The sequence below is a fragment of the Nilaparvata lugens genome, chromosome 7 (genome assembly GCF_014356525.2).
Source record: "Nilaparvata lugens isolate BPH chromosome 7, ASM1435652v1, whole genome shotgun sequence".
In the NCBI taxonomy this organism is placed as follows: Eukaryota; Metazoa; Arthropoda; class Insecta; order Hemiptera; family Delphacidae; genus Nilaparvata; species Nilaparvata lugens.
In genome coordinates, this window is record NC_052510.1 from 60,821,820 (window position 1) to 60,843,011 (window position 21,192).

The window sequence follows — 21,192 nt, forward strand, 5'->3', positions numbered from 1 at the left end:
AATTGAATAATCACATTTTCTCAAATTTCAAGCTTATTTTCAATTTTAGGTGAAAATGTTACTGGACATTAATTGAAGAGATTTTTATGCTCAATCTTTTCCACTCGAAATTTTTCATTAAAATTATATCTGAGACCTGATAATTGGAAATCTAAAATCGAACTTTGCATAGATGGGGCGGACCTCCTGAAATTTTTACAGATATGGGACTTGTGGCAGTTGAAATAGCTTATCAATGACTATTTTATGTATGAATTTGATCGAAATCGTTGGAGCCATTTTCGAGAAAATCGCGAAAAACCCTGTTTTTGACAACATTTTAGCCGCCATTTGATTGCAATTAGCCGCATTTTAGCCGCATTTGATTGAAATTGTTCGTGTCGGATCCTTATAGTGTAAGGAGCTTAAGTTCAAGTCATTCCGTTGATTGGGACATGAGATATCGTGTACACAGACGCACACACACACACATACAGACCAATACCCAAAAACCACTTTTTTGGACTCAGGGGACCTTGAAACGTATAGAAATTTAGAAATTGGGGTACCTTAATTTTTTTCGGAAAGCAATACCTTCCTTACCTATGGTAAAAACGAACACGCCTATTCCATTTTCCATCAGCTGATTATATAAATATATTATCGGATTAGGCTGAAATTTGCATCATAGATAAAGCTTTACCTGAGAAATGTCAGAGCTAAGTTTAGCACCCCCTGCTACTATACAGGATGAGTTATGAAGCTTCAAACATAAAATTTACAAATTTTAAAATGGTCATATCTCCTGAACGGTAAGGAATTTTGCAAATCTGATTCCAGATTCGTGTTTCTCGCATCAAAGAGCATAAGTTCACAAAGTTTGAGTTATTTTTATTAAAAAAAAAAATTGATGAAAATCATGGGCTAACCATCGTGAGACACACAGAGACAAAAAGTATCTCAGATTTCGCGCTAATTTGCACAATAGATGGAACATGACCTGAGAAATGTCAGAGCCAAATTTGGCACTCCAGGTACTATACAGGATGAGTTATGAAGCTCCAAACATAAAATTTTCAAATGGTCATATCTGACTCCTGAACGGTAAGAAATTTTGCAAATATGATTCCAGATTCGTGTTTCTCGCATCAAAGAGCATAAGGTCACAGTTTTTTATTTTTCACAAAAAATTGATGAAAACCATAGACTAACCATCGTGAACCACACTGAGACAAAAAGTATCTCAGATTTGGCTGAAATTTGGTCATATCTTCTGAACGGTAAGAAAGTTTGCAAATATGATTTCTGATTCGTATTTCTCGCATGAAAGACCTTACGATCACGAAGTTTGAGCGATTTTCATTTTTCACAAAAAAAAATGAGAAAAATCATGGACTGTAAAAAATATAGTATCTCAGATTTGGCTGAAATTTGCACCATAGATAAAGCTTGACCTGAGAAATGTTAGAGCCAACTTTGTTCCCCAGCTACTATACAGGTTGAGTTATGAAGCTGCAAACATAACATTTTCAAATGGTCATATCTCCTGAACGGTAAGGAATTTTGCAAATCTGATTCCAGATTCGAGTTTCTCGCATCAAAGACCATAAATGATCACGAAGTTTGAGCGATTTTTATTTTTTACAAATCAATGACAAAATCCAATGACAACCATCATGCAAACAGCGAGAGAAAGAAGTATCTCGGATTCGACTGAAATTTGCACCATAAATGAAGCTTTAACTGTGAAATGTCGGAGCCAAATTTGGCATTCCCAGCTACTATACAGAATGAGTTATGCGGCTTCAAACATGAAATTTGCAAATTTTCAAACGGCCTTAACTAATGAACGGTAAGGAATTTCGCCAATGTGATGACATTATATTGTTTCTCTTGTCAAATATTAAATTATATCATTGCTGAGAGTTTTAGTGATTTTAATTAATTTTTGTATTCATAAAAAATGAATCCATTACCTTTTGCTTTTTTCTGCTGTGCTGTTCTAATTCTCATCCAATACAAATAATGAGCTCAGTAGTCACAAAAATCCTGAGAAATTTGAATTTCCCGCTCAAATTCTTGCATGTTTCTGTTCCCCTGGTAGTATTCTAGTTGGTTTTAATTCTGTACCAGGGATTCAGAACACTTGAAGAGGTAGCAGGGTTTTTTCAACGCCTTCCAATGCAAGCATAGGCAACCCGCAACACTGATCTGGTTTGTGTACCTCTTGCATGTTTCTGATGCCCTGGTAGAAATCTGGTCATTTCTAATATGCAAATGAGCGGGAAATTTCTTATGATTAGCGGGAAATTCAAATTTCTCATGATTCATACTATTTGAGCGGGAAATTCAAATTTCACATGATTTATACCATTTGAGCGGGAAATTCAAATTTCTCATGATTATACTATTTGAGCGGGAAATTCAAATTTCTCATGATTTATACTATTTGAGCGGAAAATTCAAATTTCTCATGATTAGCGGGAAATTCAAATTTCTCATCATTTATACTATTTGAGCGAGAAATTCAAATTTCTCATGATTTATGTGACTACTGAGCTCATTTGTATTTTAGAAATGTAACAGGAAGTTAAAACATAACAAGTGGTAACTGAGGCATTACCGATAAATGCTTACACACATTAAATACTATATGTGTTTAGTTCAGTTGATAATGTCTTTATTTTCAATTTCATCAAATGTAAGACTTTAAATTTGGTACCAAAATCAAACAAATCCGACCATTCTTTTGGAGTTTCCAAGATAATTTACGTCATTTGAATTCTGGGGACAGACGAAAAAAATTACAATTACAATATTGAATATATTTAAAATATAAAATTACAATATTGATTGTAATCATGGTCTAAACCAGAGCGATTTATATTCTTACAAAAAAATGAGAAAAGCTATGGACGTTAGTGCGTTTTGAAACAGTAAAAAAAGTATCTCAGATTTGGCTAAAATTTGATGATGAATTCATAATGTTAAATCTACTTTATAGTCGAGCTTATTTGGTATCGAATCGAGTTAATCATCAAAATATTGATGCATCGATAGTCGTGAATTTGGCTGTTTTATTTGAAGGAACGCATTCTCTCTGAAATCTCAAATGAAATCTCTCCCTTACAGTCGGTTATAATTTTTTCTATTTCAATTGAATTTTTGTCAAATACTGTACTTACATTTTTAAGTTTATAACACAAAAAAAGACCTTGGGAATTTGGTAAATAACTTTCACAAAGTACTGTTGTAGTTACAGAATGTTGATCTATTGAACCTATTACAATTATGAAGAGTACAATTTTTGGCAGAATAATGGCTCCAGTTTTATGTCGCATCCACATGTCGGTCCAATGGGTGGTTTGCAGCACTTGCCTGGATGAGGACTGGACATTACCAGGCTCGGCCAGCGACTAGGCCAACATATGTGCAATAGACAGTACATATACTACACAAAATTAACCATTTTTCAAATATAACGTGAATCTAATACAGACATACATTTTCCAAACACAGACATAACGAGAATCTCATTATATGGTTCAAATAATTTAAAGAAATTTCTAATTTTTCAACAAAGAGTAATTTTTATGAGTAGAGAATGTCATAAACTGATCTAGGCAAGTGGTGAGCAATAATTGATTGCAATTTCTCCTCGCGGGTGACGGGGGTGTAGCGAGGGAGAGGGAACGATCGAGTCACGGAGTCCACAAGGGCACGAATCACGGGGACTGGGTCACTTTCCTGTGAAAAATAAAAAATTGAATTTGAGAAAACAAAATAGAACATTTATCCGTTGTTGGTTATCTATCTTTTTTCACTAATATTATTACTATTGTATTTCATAACTCTAAAATGAAAAAAACACTCACAGAAACCAAATTCTCACAGAAACTCTGTTTGGCTTGTGAATGTGCAACACCAGCACGAAACGGTCGTTGCCACACCAAACGAATGTGAGTGTTTTTTCACTTTAAAGTTATAAAAATACAATAGTAATTGAAATTTATGTTATTTATTTAGAATATGACAGATGTACAACACAATTTAAAGCTAATAAGCCTCAAATGCCTACATACACACAGTGAATTTTCAATTTCTTTGAGATCTTGTTTGTTTTTTTTTAATTGATGCTGTTTTTTATGTCGAAACACCTCATAATAACTCTGTTGAATTTGGGACACTTTTTTGGAAGTAAGCTCAATTTTCATCAGATAAGTTTCATCAAGTAAAGATGTTTATTTGGACTGTTGTTTAAATTAGAATTGGAACCGTTTTGACCTTTGGTACTTATCTAGAAGTTGTGTAATTATTTGGAGCACAAACCTTCTGAAATAAAAATTGAATTCTAACATAAAGAAAAGATAGCATAATAAGATATCCCATGGCATAGGTTGTTTATGTTTGAAATTAAAGGCCGATTTTATGTTAACTCAAGCCGATTACTGTTTATTATTACTGTTTTGGCAATACCTACTATTATTACCTTTTATTACAGTAATAGTAGGTAGTGGTTTTGGCCGGGTGAGAGTGTAAGAACGGCACAGTATGATAGATTACTAGCATCACATAGCTTCACGAAAAATAAATACTAGGATTATCGGCTTGAGTTAACATTGAAATTTGGAACATATACCATGGGACATCCTCATATACTATCTTTTCTCTATGATTCCACTTAATGGTGTTCCTGAAGCCTTATATAGTCTGGATTTTCCAAGATTATAATATGACAGGTTCCAATTAAGCTCCAGAGATTTCCTTTTACAATATTATTATTTCTCAAGTTGCATACGGATATCGTTCTGATGTTATCTTTAAACCTTGATATCCCATTGCGGGTGTATCAGTTTAAGAAAGAATTACGGGATGAGTTTAGTATTATATTATATAATATTTATAGTATTTATTTAGTAGTATAGTATATATTTAGTATTATATTATATTTATCATTATAGTATTATAAGATATCATCTCCAACAATAATTTACTCGCTTTAGGAGTCAATTAAAATCCCCAATGCAGATCCAGTAGTAAGTTCCACTTTAATCTGACAGCAATCCTTACAGGTAGCATCAATGCTACTCATTAAACCTGTGCTGACAGTCTGGAGTGAATAGTCACTCAAAATACACTCCTTCTTCCGTCACCATATTATTTTTTTTTTCAAAACTTGACGTAGAAATTGCTTCTAATTTGCATTGCATACATTCAGAACTTAATCTCATTCGTTAAATTGTACTTTCAAGTACATGAATAAATTGTAATATAGATAACTTTTTGTGTAGTTGAGAAGTTGATATTGTGGTAGTTATTCATATTGAATGAAAAAGACTAAGAAATTGTCAAAAACCACAGATTTATTGATACTTAGAAAGACCGGTTTCGATTATTACACCATTTGTCAATCTTTCAAACTTTATTTTCTTTCTAACTTCTAACTTCAAACTTTCTAACGAGCTTTACAGCTCTGATAAACAGTTTATCAGAGATTGACAATGGTGTAATAACCGAGACCGGTCATTCTAATTATCAATAAATCAGTGGTTTTTTGACAATTTCTTAGTCTTTTTCATTCAATATGAATAATTACCACAATATCAACTTCTCAACTACACAAAAAGTTATCTATATTACAATTTATTCATGTACTTGAAAGTACAATTTAACGCATGAGATTGAGTTCTGAATGTATGCAATGCAAATTAGAAGGAATAGGCTAAACAAAGAAAATAAGAATAATTTATAAATCTGAATAAGAATAACATTAAAGAGTTACATTATAAAGTATTGAAACACAATGAAATTTATCAAGTACCCTCTTATTTTATCGTCTTAACTGCTCATATTAAGGTGCGTATAGATTTACGCGCCGCGAAAATGAGCAATTCACTTCTAATCAGCTGATGCCAAGCTTTTTATATCTGTATCTTTCCGTTTCTTAAAAATACAGATATAATCAGCTGATTAAAAGTGAATTTCTCATGTTCGCGGCGCGTATATCTGTACGCACCTTTAGATGTTTTGAAGCACAAACCTTCTGAAATACAAATTGAATTCTACTTACTGGAGTTCCTAAAGCCTTAGTGTAGGATTTACTGAGATTATGAGAAGATTATAATATGAATATTATTTTCCAAGCAGGCTCCAAAGATTACTAGTTTGCTAGTCTGCTCTATAACACAACTATAGTGAGGTCCACATTATAATGGCAGTGGAGAAAAACGTTGCCGATCCTCTGTCTCGACAATGCCTTCTATAGACGGTAGCTGATACAGGTTTATTGATGTAATATTAACTGTTTATTCTAGTTTAAAATAATCAATTATATTTTATTAAGCAAGATTTTTTTTAAATTATTTATCTTAACACGACTATAGTGAGGTCCACGTTATAATGGCAGTGGAGAAAGATAGGAGAAAAACGTTGCCGATCCTCTGTCTTGTCAATGCCTTCTATAGACGGTAGCTGATACAGGTTCATTGATGTAATATTAACTGTTCATTCTAGTTTAAAATAATCAATAATATTTTATTAAGCAAAAACTTATATTTTTCAATTATTTATCATAACACAACTACAGTGAGGTCCACGTTATAATGGCAGTGGAGAAAGATAGGAGAAAAACGTTGCCGATCCTCTGTCTTGTCAATGCCTTCTATAGACGGTAGCTGATACAGGTTCATTGATGTAATATTAACTGTTCATTCTAGTTTAAAATAATCAATAATATTTTATTAAGCAAAAACTTATATTTTTCAATTATTTATCATAACACAACTACAGTGAGGTCCACGTTATAATGGCAGTGGAGAAAGATAGGAGAAAAACGTTGCCGATCCTCTGTCTTGGCAATGCCTTCTATAGACGGTAGTTTATACAGGTTTATTGATGTAATATTAACTGTTCATTCTAGTTTAAAATAATCAATAATATTTTATTAAGCAAGAAATTATATGTTTCAATAATTTCATAATTAGATGAAATATTTTGTTAATTAATGATAGATTCTACATTGTTAAAAAACGATCTGGCAACAGAACAAAGCATTCAACTATGTTGAATGATAGACAAGGATAGCAACACCATTGTTAAATCAAACACTGCCATTATAACGTGGACCTATAGCACAGTATACATACAGTATGGAAACTTGGCTAGTACCCTGGCGCAAAAATCCGCCATCTTGTTAGGAAGCGCCGCATTGTAATAGTATTGATGTAGGTTCGGATCACTTTAATGATCCGGATCAATTGATCTCGTTTACTGCTACGAGCCAATCAGAAGACCAGGATTGGAACTCCCCAAGGTCCCGTAACGTGTCTAGTATTTGCGCCATGTAAAAAGCATTGGTTAGATAGGCGTTTTGAATGAAAAAGACTAAGAAATTGTCAAAAAACCACTGATTTATTGATAACTAGAAAGACTGGTTTCGGTTATTACACCATTGTCAATTTCTGATAAACTAAAACTCAGTTTTAGTTTATCAGAGATAAACTCAGTTTAGTTTGAGAGATTGACAATGGTGTAATAACCGAAACCGGTCTTTCTAGTTATCAATAAATCAGTGGTTTTTTGACAATTTCTTAGTCTTTTTCATTCAATATGAATAATTACCACAATATCAACTTCTCAACTACACAAAAAAAAAAGATACGCGTTTTATTGACAGTTTCCATTCTGTACCTATTCTGTGCCTATAGTTCTAATTCTACAAGAGCAATAATTTTAAAATTATTTACACTTGAGGAGTTGAGACCAGTTGTGTTGCAATGAAGTACAAGGGTAATTGAAAATTATTATTGTGTTTCCAGTAGCCCTAGCTGATAACAAAAGTGAGTTTTACAAAGTATTTACAGACCTGTTGCTTCATGTACTCAGGCATAGTTCTGACTTTGAATTCGAAGTAATCCTTGCCGTAATCTTCTCTTGTGCCGTCATCCATGGAGTCCCACATCTTCTTAGCATCCTCCAGCATTTGCTTGTCATCGAACCAATTTCCTGTAAAAGCGGTAACACCTTATTTAGAGAGATGATTGAGTATTTCACTCACTTAACCAGTATATGGAATAATAATAATAATTATTAACAGTACAATATACAGGGTATTTACGAGCTCCCTACCAATACTCTGGGGCATTGTTCCTGGGTAAAAAACATATCTAAATATCATATTTAAATTGAGGAGGAAGAGGTAGAGAAAGATGTGGTAGGGGGGTGGGAAAGAGTGAGGGGTATAAATTGATAGATGGAAGACTAGAAGAAGTATCCAGAGGGACAAATTGAAAAGTTTTTCATTATCAGTACTTTTGTTGTAATTTGTATAGTAATCTAAAAATTGATAGAATCCATAGATGTAAAGTCAAGAGTATAATTGTGTGTGTTAATTTAAGTAGAGTGTAGTGAGTTTCATAACGTCTGATTTCATTGAGTTTCGGATTAAGTGGTCTCAAAAGTAAAATGTGAAATATTGTTGAAATGGTGAGTGCCAAACTGTTGTTTTTATTTAAATTGAAATTTAGTACATAGAATGACCGAGGCCCGAATTTAGTTGCAGCAAGTTATCAGGTTCCCAAAATGTATAGATTGAAATTGAATATTCCTTCTTTTTCTGATTAACTCTGTTTGAAAATTTGACTTGATTTCTATTAATTCGTTAATGAGTTCAATAAACCTGAGGTTGAATTTCAAAAAGTATTTTTCATTGAAGTTCCTGGCTCGTAGTTACTATGTTTGCTAGAATATGTGACAATGATGATAATCTGTGCATTTGAATGAACGAATCCACTAAAAGCTCCCAATCAATCAAAGATTCAAATACCGGTAGATGAATTAATAGCAGTAAACTTTAGCATAATTTTGGTAAATATTATAGAAGAGAAGAAACAACCCCCCTCCGTTTACATAAGCATTGGAATCACTATAATGAAGGCACATAATGGCAAGGCAACGCTGTACTCCACTGCCATTATAACGTGGGCCTCACTATGAGTATTACCAACTTAATTTTGATTTTGCTGCACTGGTGCTCCATATAACCTAACTATTTTGCGTTGTCATGCTGCAAATCTGGAGTACGCAAAGTAATCACTTTGCGCACTAGTGCGGAAAAGTGATTCTTTGCAGCCTGCAATCAGTGCAGAAATGGTCACTTTTCAAGGCATCTGTAGGAAAATACACATTTAACGCCCAAAGTGTTAAATATAATATTACTTTACTAACTATTTCTAAATTCAACATTTTTTTTTGTTTTCTTGGTGAAATAGATAAGACCGATATTTGGATCGAAATATAGGCTTTAATTGACAGAATTGAACTTCAGAGATGAAACATGATAAAATGAGATTTAACAAATAACAAACTATGGTAACTAAGTCAGCTGTATTTATCACTAGTAGGTAACCCGTGCTTCGCAAGGGTCTATTTTAAAACTGCAAAATGAAAACTTGACGTAATAAAAAATCGAAATTTGAAAATAGGCCTATAATAATCATCCTTGGTTAATGAAGAATCTATATGCAAAATTTCAAATTAATCAGTTGAGTATATTTCAGACATATGCGTCAAACATAATTCCCTATTCCTTACGTGTATAAGCCAGTTCTTTCCTTTATTATAGTATAGAAAACTGAAGAATACATAATACTTGGAAACCTCACAGAATCATATTGATTTTTCCAATACATCAATAAATTTTAGTTCGATTAGGATCCTCCTCAAATTGAATCAGGCAGCCTTTTGTTTTCCCAATTCCAAACAAAATACCTAAAATACACGTTTCACTGGGAATTCGAGTCTGATTGTACATTATAACTGAAGAATATAAATTACTACTTATTTTATTGTGATCTATTCATGTTTTTCTTATGAAATTCAATTACAGGCCTACAGCATGAAGACTATATGTCCAATTCATTTGTACTGGTGGCAAAATTTTACATTAAAATAATTATTTGATAAAATCCAAGTTCAATAGTAATGAAAACAAATTCCTACAAAGAATAATTGATAATAATACGTTTCGAGGGAAAAAATTAAGAACAAAACAAATGGGAAACATCGGGGATTCGAACCGAGGAACCATCACTCCGTAAGCAAGCGTTTTACCGCTGCGCTACATAGACGTTCGTAAATTGAAGTCTTATAACCTGCTCATAAAAAGACACACTTTTGGCTATGGAACTTCATGTAGCCTACGGTAGCAAAGATGAATTTGAACATTAATTCTGAAAAATCTAGAAGGAAAATTGAAATTTGGGCTTCCAGGTGCACGAGATTGATATTTTTAGAATCTATGTTCAGAATTTGGAGATCTAAATCATTCCCGTTTTTCCGGTATGCAATCCACAAGTTGGCATGTTTTGATGCGAACAAACGAACACACGAACAAACACAACCCTACTCTCTCTTATTATATAGATATCACTTGGTATTTGTGACTTAAAATTGGAATGGGAACAGTTTTGGGCTTGAGCCTGTTGATCCATTCCGCTAGTGATTGAACGTATTGTAATAAATGAATTAATAAATAGATGAATCAATAATTACCTGTAGTGAGGTGTCCAGGCTCGACAACTACCACATCTACGCCCCATCTGCGCATCTCCAAACGCAGGCACTCTGAGAACGCCTCCAGGCCGAATTTGACCGCACAGAACGGGGATCTGACCGGAGATGCAATGCGACCCACAATACTGATCACATTTATAACGCGTCCTGTTGAAAAAAAAACAATAAAACTCTTGAATAAAATCTCAATAAAGCACAGACATACTGAAATAGGCTGAATGCAAATAGTTCAAATTAGAACTAATGGGGATAATATCTTCAATGTACCGGACATGCTGATATGTGGGACACCAGCCTTATCCTGCTAAAGCCGGGTTTTCGTTTGTGCGTAAATGCCGTCGTCGACCACTACAGGGAGAGAATATTAGATTGGGTAGATTTCAATTTGTCTACATAACCTAAAAGATTATTCATTTATTAATTTATTATTTACAATCAACTTAATGACAAAGAAACAGACTAGAGTCCAAAACTTCTTTTCATCCCAATTTCATAAAATAAATTGTCCAAATTTTATCTGAGAATCTCAGATTGGGTAGATTTCAATTTGTCTACATAACATAAAAGATTATTTATTTATTAATTTATCATTTACAATCAACATGAGGACAAAGAAACAGACTACAGTCCAAAACTTCTTTTCATTCCAATTTCATAAAATAAATTGTCCAAATAAAAGTTATGTGAGACTTTCCAATTCTTCACTAATTTCCACATTGGAACAAAACACAAACACTTGAAACAATCAATTTTGAATCTAGAAAGATTAAGATCCGAATTGATAACAAAATTCCTTCTTCTTAGCACTCAAAACTGTAAAAAAATGGAAATAATAATATGTTCAATTATGTTTTGAAGGGGCAGGTGCGCTTATACTTTTAAATGACAATATGTTGATATTATTAGAAATGTTCAATTATTTAATAATAAAAACAAATAATAATGAAAATTTATTTGATCAACTGTTTTAGCACACTTGAAATTTGGACAATATAAATGTCAACAATGCTTGCCGTCGTCGACTGCGGAAATTTACGCATAAACAAAAATGCACCTTTATTTACTATTGGTTCAGTCATTTATTATGGGTATGATAGCAAACATGAATTTTTAATAAATTATTCATTTATGTAATGAATTATATTGTTGAATGATTTTGAAATTTTCAACAATAACGCATATTATTGTTGTTTATTTCAAATAAGAACCAACGACGTTTTCCCAGGAACGTACCTGGTAATAAAATTGATATTAATAACAATAATAGGGATATTATTATCAATTACTGTAATTGTTATTATTAAAGACTTTATTAGCCATTATCAGCCGACATCTTCGATTTAGATTAAATTTGCCAGAATTGCATATTATAACGAATATCGCTCACAGTGTTTAGGTACGTACAGATTTACGCACCGCGAACATGAGCAATTCACTTTTAATCAGCTGACTATATCTGTATTTTTACAGAAACGGTATAATATACATATAAAAAGCTTGGAATCAGCTGATTAAAAGTGAATTGCTCATATTCGTAAATCTGTACGCACCTTTTGGTATTTCATTCATGATGAAAACACAAATATGTAGGCCTACTCTACTATCACAAATGTTATTTGAGATAGAAAATACACATAAACATCTTTGTCAATCTATGTTCAACAAGTGTATGATAAGTTATATTCAATCTAATAGAATCTATAAGGATTAAGTTATTAACATTTTGTTAATAACTTTGGTGTAAACGCAGTTTGAACGTATGATACCATAGGTGTTTTTTTTTGTTTTTCAAATAAAATTAGTGATAGTTGAATACATCTTCATTTTTTTGATAAATATGTCAAATAATAAATATCTGAGATGTTGAAATATGATAAATATGTCAAATAATAAATATCTGAGATGTTGAAATGAATTATTTGGAAAAAACAAACATCTTTGACAGTCTGGAAATGACAACATACTGGTGATGTGCTCATGTTTTTTCCAAGTAGAATTTGTGAAATTTTTTCTTTGAATACTTTAAAGACACCATAAAAAGCTAAAGAATGCACACAATAATATTTTGTACGCTGTGTACACATTTGTGTTTATCTTTGTGTTTCCATAGTACAAATATCTGTTTTAGTTTTTCATATTTTGTAGTCACCTTTAGTTTTGCGAAGATGCGGCAGGAAAACTTGTGTGGTGCGGATTGTACTCAATAATTCATGTCGGCAGCTTTTTGGTAGACCGTTTTGGGAACCCACTCCACCTCCCCAAAAGCAGCCCAAGACACATTGTTGATGAGTGCCCATAGACCTTCAAGATAGAATAGAAATAGAAATAGTTATTTGTGCAACTAGTGCGCAAAGTGACAGTTTGCTGCACCGAAAGAAACGTTTACGCCCGAGCCGTAGGCGAGGGCGGAATGGTTTCTTGAGTGCAGCAGAGGAACTTTGCGCACGTATTTCACATTAAGTTTTTCCTACAGTTACCATTGAATATGAAAAGTGGGTAATTATGGGTAAAAATGCCTGAAATGCATCAAATGTTTTTCTGTGTAATTTTATTATTGATAAAAACCTTAATCCTAAAATTCTAAAGTCCTCGTTGTCCTTGGTTATAATATATAATAGTAATAATTTGCTCGTTGTGCTTCGTTGCACCTCTGCTCACTATAGCAGCCCAGTCACTGTTACCAACTTCATTTTGATTTTACTGCACTGTTGCTCCATATAACCTACTAAGTATTTTGCGTTGCCATGTTGCAAATCTGGAGTGCAGAAAAATTTTTCCCGCACTAGAGCGGAAAAGTGATTCTTTGCGTTCTGTAATCAGTGCAGCAATGGCCACTTTTCAATGTAACTGTAGGAAAAATACTTTATTCATCAGATGTAAGAAATACATTAGAACAGTGTCAATAAATTACAATATAAAAAACTAGGCTAGCCTAGTATATATAGACAAAAACGTCTCATCAAAAATCAATGTTGAACTCTTGAAAAGAATACAGCGATAATTTGACCAGATATTCCTCTAAATTATTTGAAAACGTTCTTGGATCCTCTAATATTTGGAGACTGCTTGGTAACTTTACAAAACACTTCTTACCTCTGTATATAGATTTTTTCGTGAAAAGATCCAATCTGTGCCTCTCTATTATACGACCAAACCTTGTATTATAACCGTGAGTGTTATTTCTCAAGTTTGTGTCACCAAATTTTTTGAAAAAGACTATAACATCATATATGTATTGTCCATATATTGTGAAAATTCCTAGGTCTGAGAAAGCTAATTTTACAGAATCAGTTCTATTGAGGTTTAGCATGATTCTTATTGCTCGTTTCTGCTGTTTTATAATTTTATCAAGGTTATTATTTACTTGTACTGCCATATATGCAGAGACCGTATGATAGATGTGCATGTACTACTGAGTGGTATATTGATTTTAATATTTGAATACTACATAAATTGGACATTTGACGCAATGCATATAGATATTAAATTCATCATTAAATACCTGCGATGTTCAACACATTCATCAATAAGAACCTGCAACCTTCAACATATTGACAAAAACCTGAGAATCATTCAATAACACTTAACTTCGCCTAATAAATAGTATTCTCTTTACTTTACTTTTTTTGTTCGTCACAATTATTAAACTGCAATAAATTCAATTCAATTCAATAAATTGGTTCTTATGGCATTTAATCATTATTAAAATTTAACAGGCTTTTGTGCAACCCAGCCTGAGAAATAGGTGTTATTATTATTGGATAAATTCAATGAGGGAGTAACGCTCCCGCAGTATATGCCACATCAAAGTTTAATCTAATATAATACTAACATCCTTCATATTTCAACACAACAGTCAATAGAACACAACAGATTTAACATAACATACATAAATCAAACTATAACCAACAAGGAAGTCTGCTAATCTGTAAGGACACAATACAATAAGGAATTCCCTGAGTGTTTTTTTTTTAACTCCTTCAAGCCCTCAATTTCTCTTATGTGCGATGGAATATTTTCATTCCCATATAAAACGGGCCACTCTCCAGCAGGCTAAGTCTATGACGTGGGTAAGCAAAACCTCTAAATCTTGTATTATGGGGATGACTCACCTGGTTCTGCTCATACATCCGTCTATTTTCGAAAACGACTCTAACGATTCTCACGAAATTCAGAACATAGTAGGTTTATAATATAAAGATTCGATTGCACTAGGTCTTATCCCTGGGAAAACTCGCTGAAGGACATTAAAAGGATAATTATTATTCATCCCAGGAAAAACAGATGATAATAATTATTTCGTCGTCTGTTGGTGATGGAAGTGAGTGAGCGAGTTTATGTGTGTGGGACTGTGTCAAAATTATGACTCAGCTGATGAAGTTTTGTAATCATTCAATCAGGTACTTAGTGCCGGTTGCAAAAAAGTCGGGTTATTTTCAATCTTGATTAATTCCAGTAGATCCATATTTTTGATATGTTTTTTTCTGATTTGGTTCTTGTGAAGTTAATCAGGATTAAAATTTAACCGGCTTTTGTGCAACTGGGCCTTTGTGAGGGAAATTTTTGCATTCCTCTGGGAATTAATCTCAATTTACTGTGATTAGATAGAACATTTCTGTATGAATGTTATGATAATTGTTTATGCTTTTGTACTCCAGAGCAAAGCTCGGTCCCCGATATTGTATAATTAATTATCAACTCACCAGGAGATTTTTCAGGCAAGTGTTCCTTCACATAGGACAAAGCGTCTTGCAAGTCTGATTCAGATGTAATGTCCAATTTCAAGACATGAAGTCTTCCCGATGATTCATCTTTCAGTTTTGAGGCGAGGTTTTCATTAGTTTGGAATCCGGCGAAAACTGTGAAACCCTGAAAAACATAGGATATATAATGCACTAAATTTTATTTTTACTAAGAATTATTCATGAATCTTCGGTACTGTGGTACCTCGAAATAGTACACCCCGTTATAGTAATTTTTTTCTGCAGCCCCTTGTAACGTCCATATAGCAGGTTTCAACTTGGATACACCCTCATTTAGTACAGACCTCGTGATAGTACATTTTTGAGCGATCCCTTGAGATGAACTGTATTGAGTTTCCACTAATGTAGCCTATACTCCTAATTTGTTTGTTTAAATTTATTTCTGGTGACTCTTGGAGAGTATAAAAAATCGTCAAAAGTAAAACAATAGTCCAGAAAATATATACATACCAGTATATATTTATAATATAAAATATAATATAATGATTGTACTATGAATTTTATAGTATATAGTAGTATACTATATAGTATAGTATATTGTAGGTCTATAGTATATCTATATTCTACTATAAAATAATACAATATTAACTTTATACTGTAAGCCTAAAATACTGTAAAATTAAAGTATATGAGAATTTTCAAAGTTAATCAATATTTTACAGTTTTAAGTGATTAGTGAGTGTTATTTTGTTATTCAATTTGGTTTGTTTGAATTGAAAACTAGACCTGAATTCAAGTGTATGGAACATAACCTACTTTTTAGACCATTTATAGAGTATAAATCAAAATTCAGGGAAGAAACACTTTTGGGCTGTGCCTGTTAGTACTTATCAAAGAATTATGCCTGTTAGTACCCCAATCATTTCAAAGAATTATGTTATGTTTATCAATAAATAAATAACGAGTGAAGCTCGGTGCCCCGATATTGGATATTATAGGTATACCAATTGAAATATAATGAAAAGGCCGAAGTAATATGAACTCACCAATATCATAAGTCTTTTAGACATAAGTTTTCTAATAGGAAGTTTTCCGACAACGAAATCACAAGATGATGCAAGCAGTTTGGTTTTATGTATATAATTCAACTAATATATCGAGATTCGACAAGATATCGATTGTAGAACCTCGATAATGATCAGGGCTACGGCTATCAATGTTGAACATCGATTTCGGATAACAGATATTAGAGATAAACTGATTTGAATATTTTTCCGCAGGGTGGGACAAAGTCACCCCGGTCGACGGTACCTTTATAAACGCGAAATGGTTTTCACTCATTCGCTCAACAGGACTAAAAACAAATAAATTTACCAGTAAAATTGATAGAACTATTTAGTTTAAAATTATTGAACTCACCAAATCATCCAATTGTCTTGCAATGGCATATCCAATCTTCGACTCGCAACCAGTTATCAGCACAGCCTTTCCTGCAGCGGTTACCTTAATGGAAAGATGGATTTTTAAGATTTATGCACTTAAAGACTAAAAAGTGATAAGTATAATGAAGAAAGTACAGGTAAATCAATAAATTTAGCTGCTGGGTTTATGATATTGATCTAAACATAATAAGCCAAGAAAAATTTTGTCACAGACAAATTGACTGGAACACACAAATTAATATTAATAGTAATATTATCTTGAATGAAATAGACTAAGAAATTGTCAAAAAACCACAGATTTATTGATCAGAGTTTATCAGAGATAGACAATGGTGAAATAACCGAAACCGGTCTTTCCAAGTGGTATCAATAAATCGGTGGTTTTCGACAATTTCTTAGTCTTTTTCATTCAATATGAATAATTACCACAACATCAACTTCTCAACTACACAAAAAGTAATATTATCTGATTATAAGTTCAACAAGAACATTTTCATTCAATTGAATTGCATACTAGATACTTATTAAAATAAGTTGAAGATTATCAATTACCGTTAATTAAAAGTCTTGCAGAAGTAGGCACGTGATAATATTCTATAAATACTATTATTGAACGGTAATAATATTTTTAACACAAAAAGTAATATTATCTGATTATAAGTTTAACAAGAACATTTTCATTCAATTGAATTGTATACTAGGTACTTATTAAAATAAGTTGAAGATTATTAATTACCGTACGTTAGTTAATTAAAAGTCTTGCAGAAGTAGGCACTGTGATAATATTCTATAAATACTATTATTGAACGGTAATAATATTTTTAACAGTTATAACTTTTATCTATAGGGCTGCTAATGCGATAACTTTTTGAATGAAAAAGACTAAGAAATTGTCAAAAACCACAGATTTATTGATACTTAGAAAGACCGGTTTCGGTTATTACACCATTGTCAATCTCTGACAAGCTAAAAATTTTAGTTAGTTTAGGTAGTTTTAGTTTATCAGAGATTGACAATGGTGTAATAACCGAAACCGGTCTTTCTAAGTATCAATAAATCTAAAAATGTTATATAGTATATATATAAAAATTTTAGTTAGTTTAGGTAGTTTTAGTTAATCAGAGATTGACAATGGTGTAATAACCGAAACCGGTCTTTCCAAGTGGTATCAATAAATCGGTGGCTTTTGACAATTTCTTAGTCTTTTTCATTCAATATGAATAATTACCACAATATCAACTTCTCAACTACACGAAAAGCGATAACTTTTATTGTGTTTATACTTTTATTCATAACTTGAATCTCAGCTAACTACTATAGAAGGTGGTGTGATAACAGAGAATTGACAACTCTGTGGTTCTATCATTTTCTCGGACTCTTATAACGTGATTCTCACTATGAAAAGTAATGTTTGAAATTGGCACTCACCTTCAAATTGTGATAGAAGATGGTGGATCCTATAGAAATGATTAGAAAGAGAATGAACAGTGTGAAAGAAGATACTTGGGAGATGTAGAGCACATTCAGAACGGTAGACAAGATCACAGCTGCCGCATGTGAAAACACCACTGGAACGAAACAGCGGTCAAAAAGGTCCCACGGAATTTCTTCCGCCGTTTTTTTCGTTGCGGCAGGAGCCTTCGAGGAAGCAGACATCCCGAAAACTGAAAAACTGTTCGATCTCAGGTCATCGGATCAACTTCGAGCGAAACGTTTTTTGGCTAGAAACCAGGCTGTTCTATTTCCGGACATCCCGCACTGTCGACGTTCTCCCGTTCACTTTCTCACAATATTCTGTCATATTCGTATCTTCCTCTAGTTTCCAAAATGTTCTTTCATCTCGCTCTAAGACATCCTGCTATAGCAGTCTCATGTTCACTCTCTCACACTATTTCTGTCATATTCGGATCTTTTTCTAGTCTCCAAAACAATCTTCTATCTCGCTCTAAAAGACATTCCGCCATAGCAGTCTCCTGTTCACTCTCTCACATTATTCTGTCATATTTATATATCTTTATCTCTTTTCTGTATAGGGCTACTAGTAATAAAAATATAAAGAAAAATAAAAATCTCAGTACCCTTTTTGAATTATTTAATCACAAAATGTTTCAGACATTGATGCCATTTTCAAGACTTGAAATCAAAAAGGGTTCTGAGATTTTTATTTTTTTTCTATTTTTATATATCTTTCTCTAGTTTCCAGAACGATCTTTGATCTCACTCTAAGACATCCCACCATAGCAGTCTCCCGTTCACTCTCTCACATTATTCTGTCATATTCGCATCTTTCTCTAGTCTCCAAAACAATCTTCTATCTCGCTCTAAGACATCCCGTCACAGCATTCTCTCGTTTCCTCTCTTACAGTATTTTGTCATATTTATATCCTTCTCTAGTTTCCAAAACGCTCATCTTTTATCTCGCTCTTAAGACAAATTTCATTCAGCTGTTTGTTGACCGCTCAGCAGTAATTCCAGTCTCATTGCAAACCAATTTTCAAGCGTTATAACATTTTGACAATTCATGCTATTTATGCACTAGTCTATTTACATTGAGAAAAACTTGGCCTGTCTAGCTTTGAATAGGTCTGTTCATAGACATCATACAAGACATGCTTCTTCATTCAGACTGAACCATTGTAATTATTCTTATACATTGAACTGTTTTACTGAGTTAGGTACAAGACTTTATAATTACTTGCCAAATAGTCTTGAGGTTTTAACGATTTCGAATGTTTAAAAAGTAATATAAAAGCTTATGAAGTAATATACGCTTTAAGTAATATATGTAAAGTAAAATAAAGTATTGAATGAAAAAGACTGAGAAATTGTCAAAAAACCACAGATCTTTTGATACTTAGAAAGACCGGTTTCGGTTATTACACCAATGTCAATCTCTGATAAACTAAAACTAAATACAAGAGCAGCAGAATTCGTATTTAGTTCTTGTATTTAGTTTTAGTTTATCAGAGACTGACAATGGTGTAATAACCGAAACCGGTCTTTCTGAGTACCAATAAATCTGTGGCTTTTTGACAATTTCTTGGACTTTTTCATTCAATATGAATACCACAATATCAACTTCTCAACTACACAAAAAACAAAATAAAGTAAGTAAATAGAGTGAAGTAAGTAAAGTAAAGCAAAGTAATAATATAAGTAATATAAAGCTTTATAAAGTAATGTAAAAGCTTATCTTGTTGAAGAATGTCCTTATAACATGAATAAATTATTGTTGGATATGTGATGTAAAATGACTTTTATACATATAACAATATTTTCTTATGTTGTTCTCATAGTTTATATTGAATTTTATGTTACTTTTGACTGTTATACATTGTATCAATGTTTCAACAATAAAATAAATTTGAATTTGAATTCACATATGTGCAAGTACACGTGAGATCATGCAAGACCAAGCGCGCTGATGTTTCTTTATGTTGATTGTTATTAACCTTCCGGTAGTCGCGCCCTACTCAATCACACGAGCAGTCGCGTGTTGTATTTTGTACAACATCCAATTTTCCAAGTGTCATGCACTCTGTTTACTGTCAAAACATATTAATTATAAAATTACTTTCTCCATCTTCTTGGATTATTTTACGCCTATGAACATTTGAATGATTACCATTTCATAGCCCAATAAGGTACATCAAAAAAATCCATCAATTCTGTGTAATTGGTTCGTTTACAGTCCCCGTATACAGTCTTTCCCTATCTTATGCACAGTGCGACTTATGCACTGTCGCGACTAAATGACTACCCGAAGACTGAACCATTGCTCGGTTGATACTGCAACTCAGTGGAGTGATGGGGGGAAAGTTTTGGAATGCATAGGTGACTCATTAACTGACACTAGTCCATTCAATAGTTTTGTGCAGCAAAAAAACTGACACTGTTGTACTCAACAGCGCGACTGCCGGAAGGTTAAAACTAGTCTCAGAAACTAACCATTAATTTTAATTTCACTATAAATCTTACACTATGAAAAACTATGAAACTTCAGTTCATCCATTGATAGATAGCCCAAGTAGTTCTAAGATTATGAGAGCAGTAAAAATTATATAGTCCGTCCAAGTAACATTCTTTAAAAAATTTACACACAACATTTTTCAACATTAATGTCATTTTCAAGTGAGTGAATTACAATTTTTGAAAAGCGGTACTTGGATTTTTTATTCCCTGATAATCAAGAGTAGCCCTAACAAAAAAAGGTAATAGTTGAGAATTATGTTTATGTTTAACTGAAATATGAGTCATGAATGAGTAATTGATAAATATTTACATGAGTAAGTTACCGTATAAATGTGGATTTAAGTGAAATTTTTAATATTTTTTGCAATTGTGAAGGAAGATTTTTGATTGAATTTGTATTTTAAAATTAATTAATCTGATAAATTCAAAATTGTAGTAGATTAATTTTTTTGGACTCAAAATAGTGTGCAGATTAAGTTATCATTTTTACATAGCCTCTAGCCTCCAAATTAAGGTTTAGAGCA

The 21,192-nt window shown here is 32.6% G+C and overlaps 1 protein-coding gene across 1 annotated transcript; it reads right to left on the reverse strand.

The window, feature by feature from the left end:
- Positions 1-3,229: 3,229 nt before the first annotated feature.
- On the reverse strand, positions 3,230-18,601 carry LOC111051264 (D-beta-hydroxybutyrate dehydrogenase, mitochondrial). Its single transcript, XM_039433286.1, is given in 8 exon segments — positions 3,230-3,726; positions 7,844-7,983; positions 10,531-10,698; positions 12,701-12,757; positions 12,760-12,852; positions 15,255-15,420; positions 16,674-16,757; positions 18,125-18,601. Coding segments are annotated over 8 exon segments (1,092 nt in total). The 5' UTR covers positions 18,353-18,601; the 3' UTR covers positions 3,230-3,570.
- Between the last annotated feature and the right edge of the window lie 2,591 nt (positions 18,602-21,192).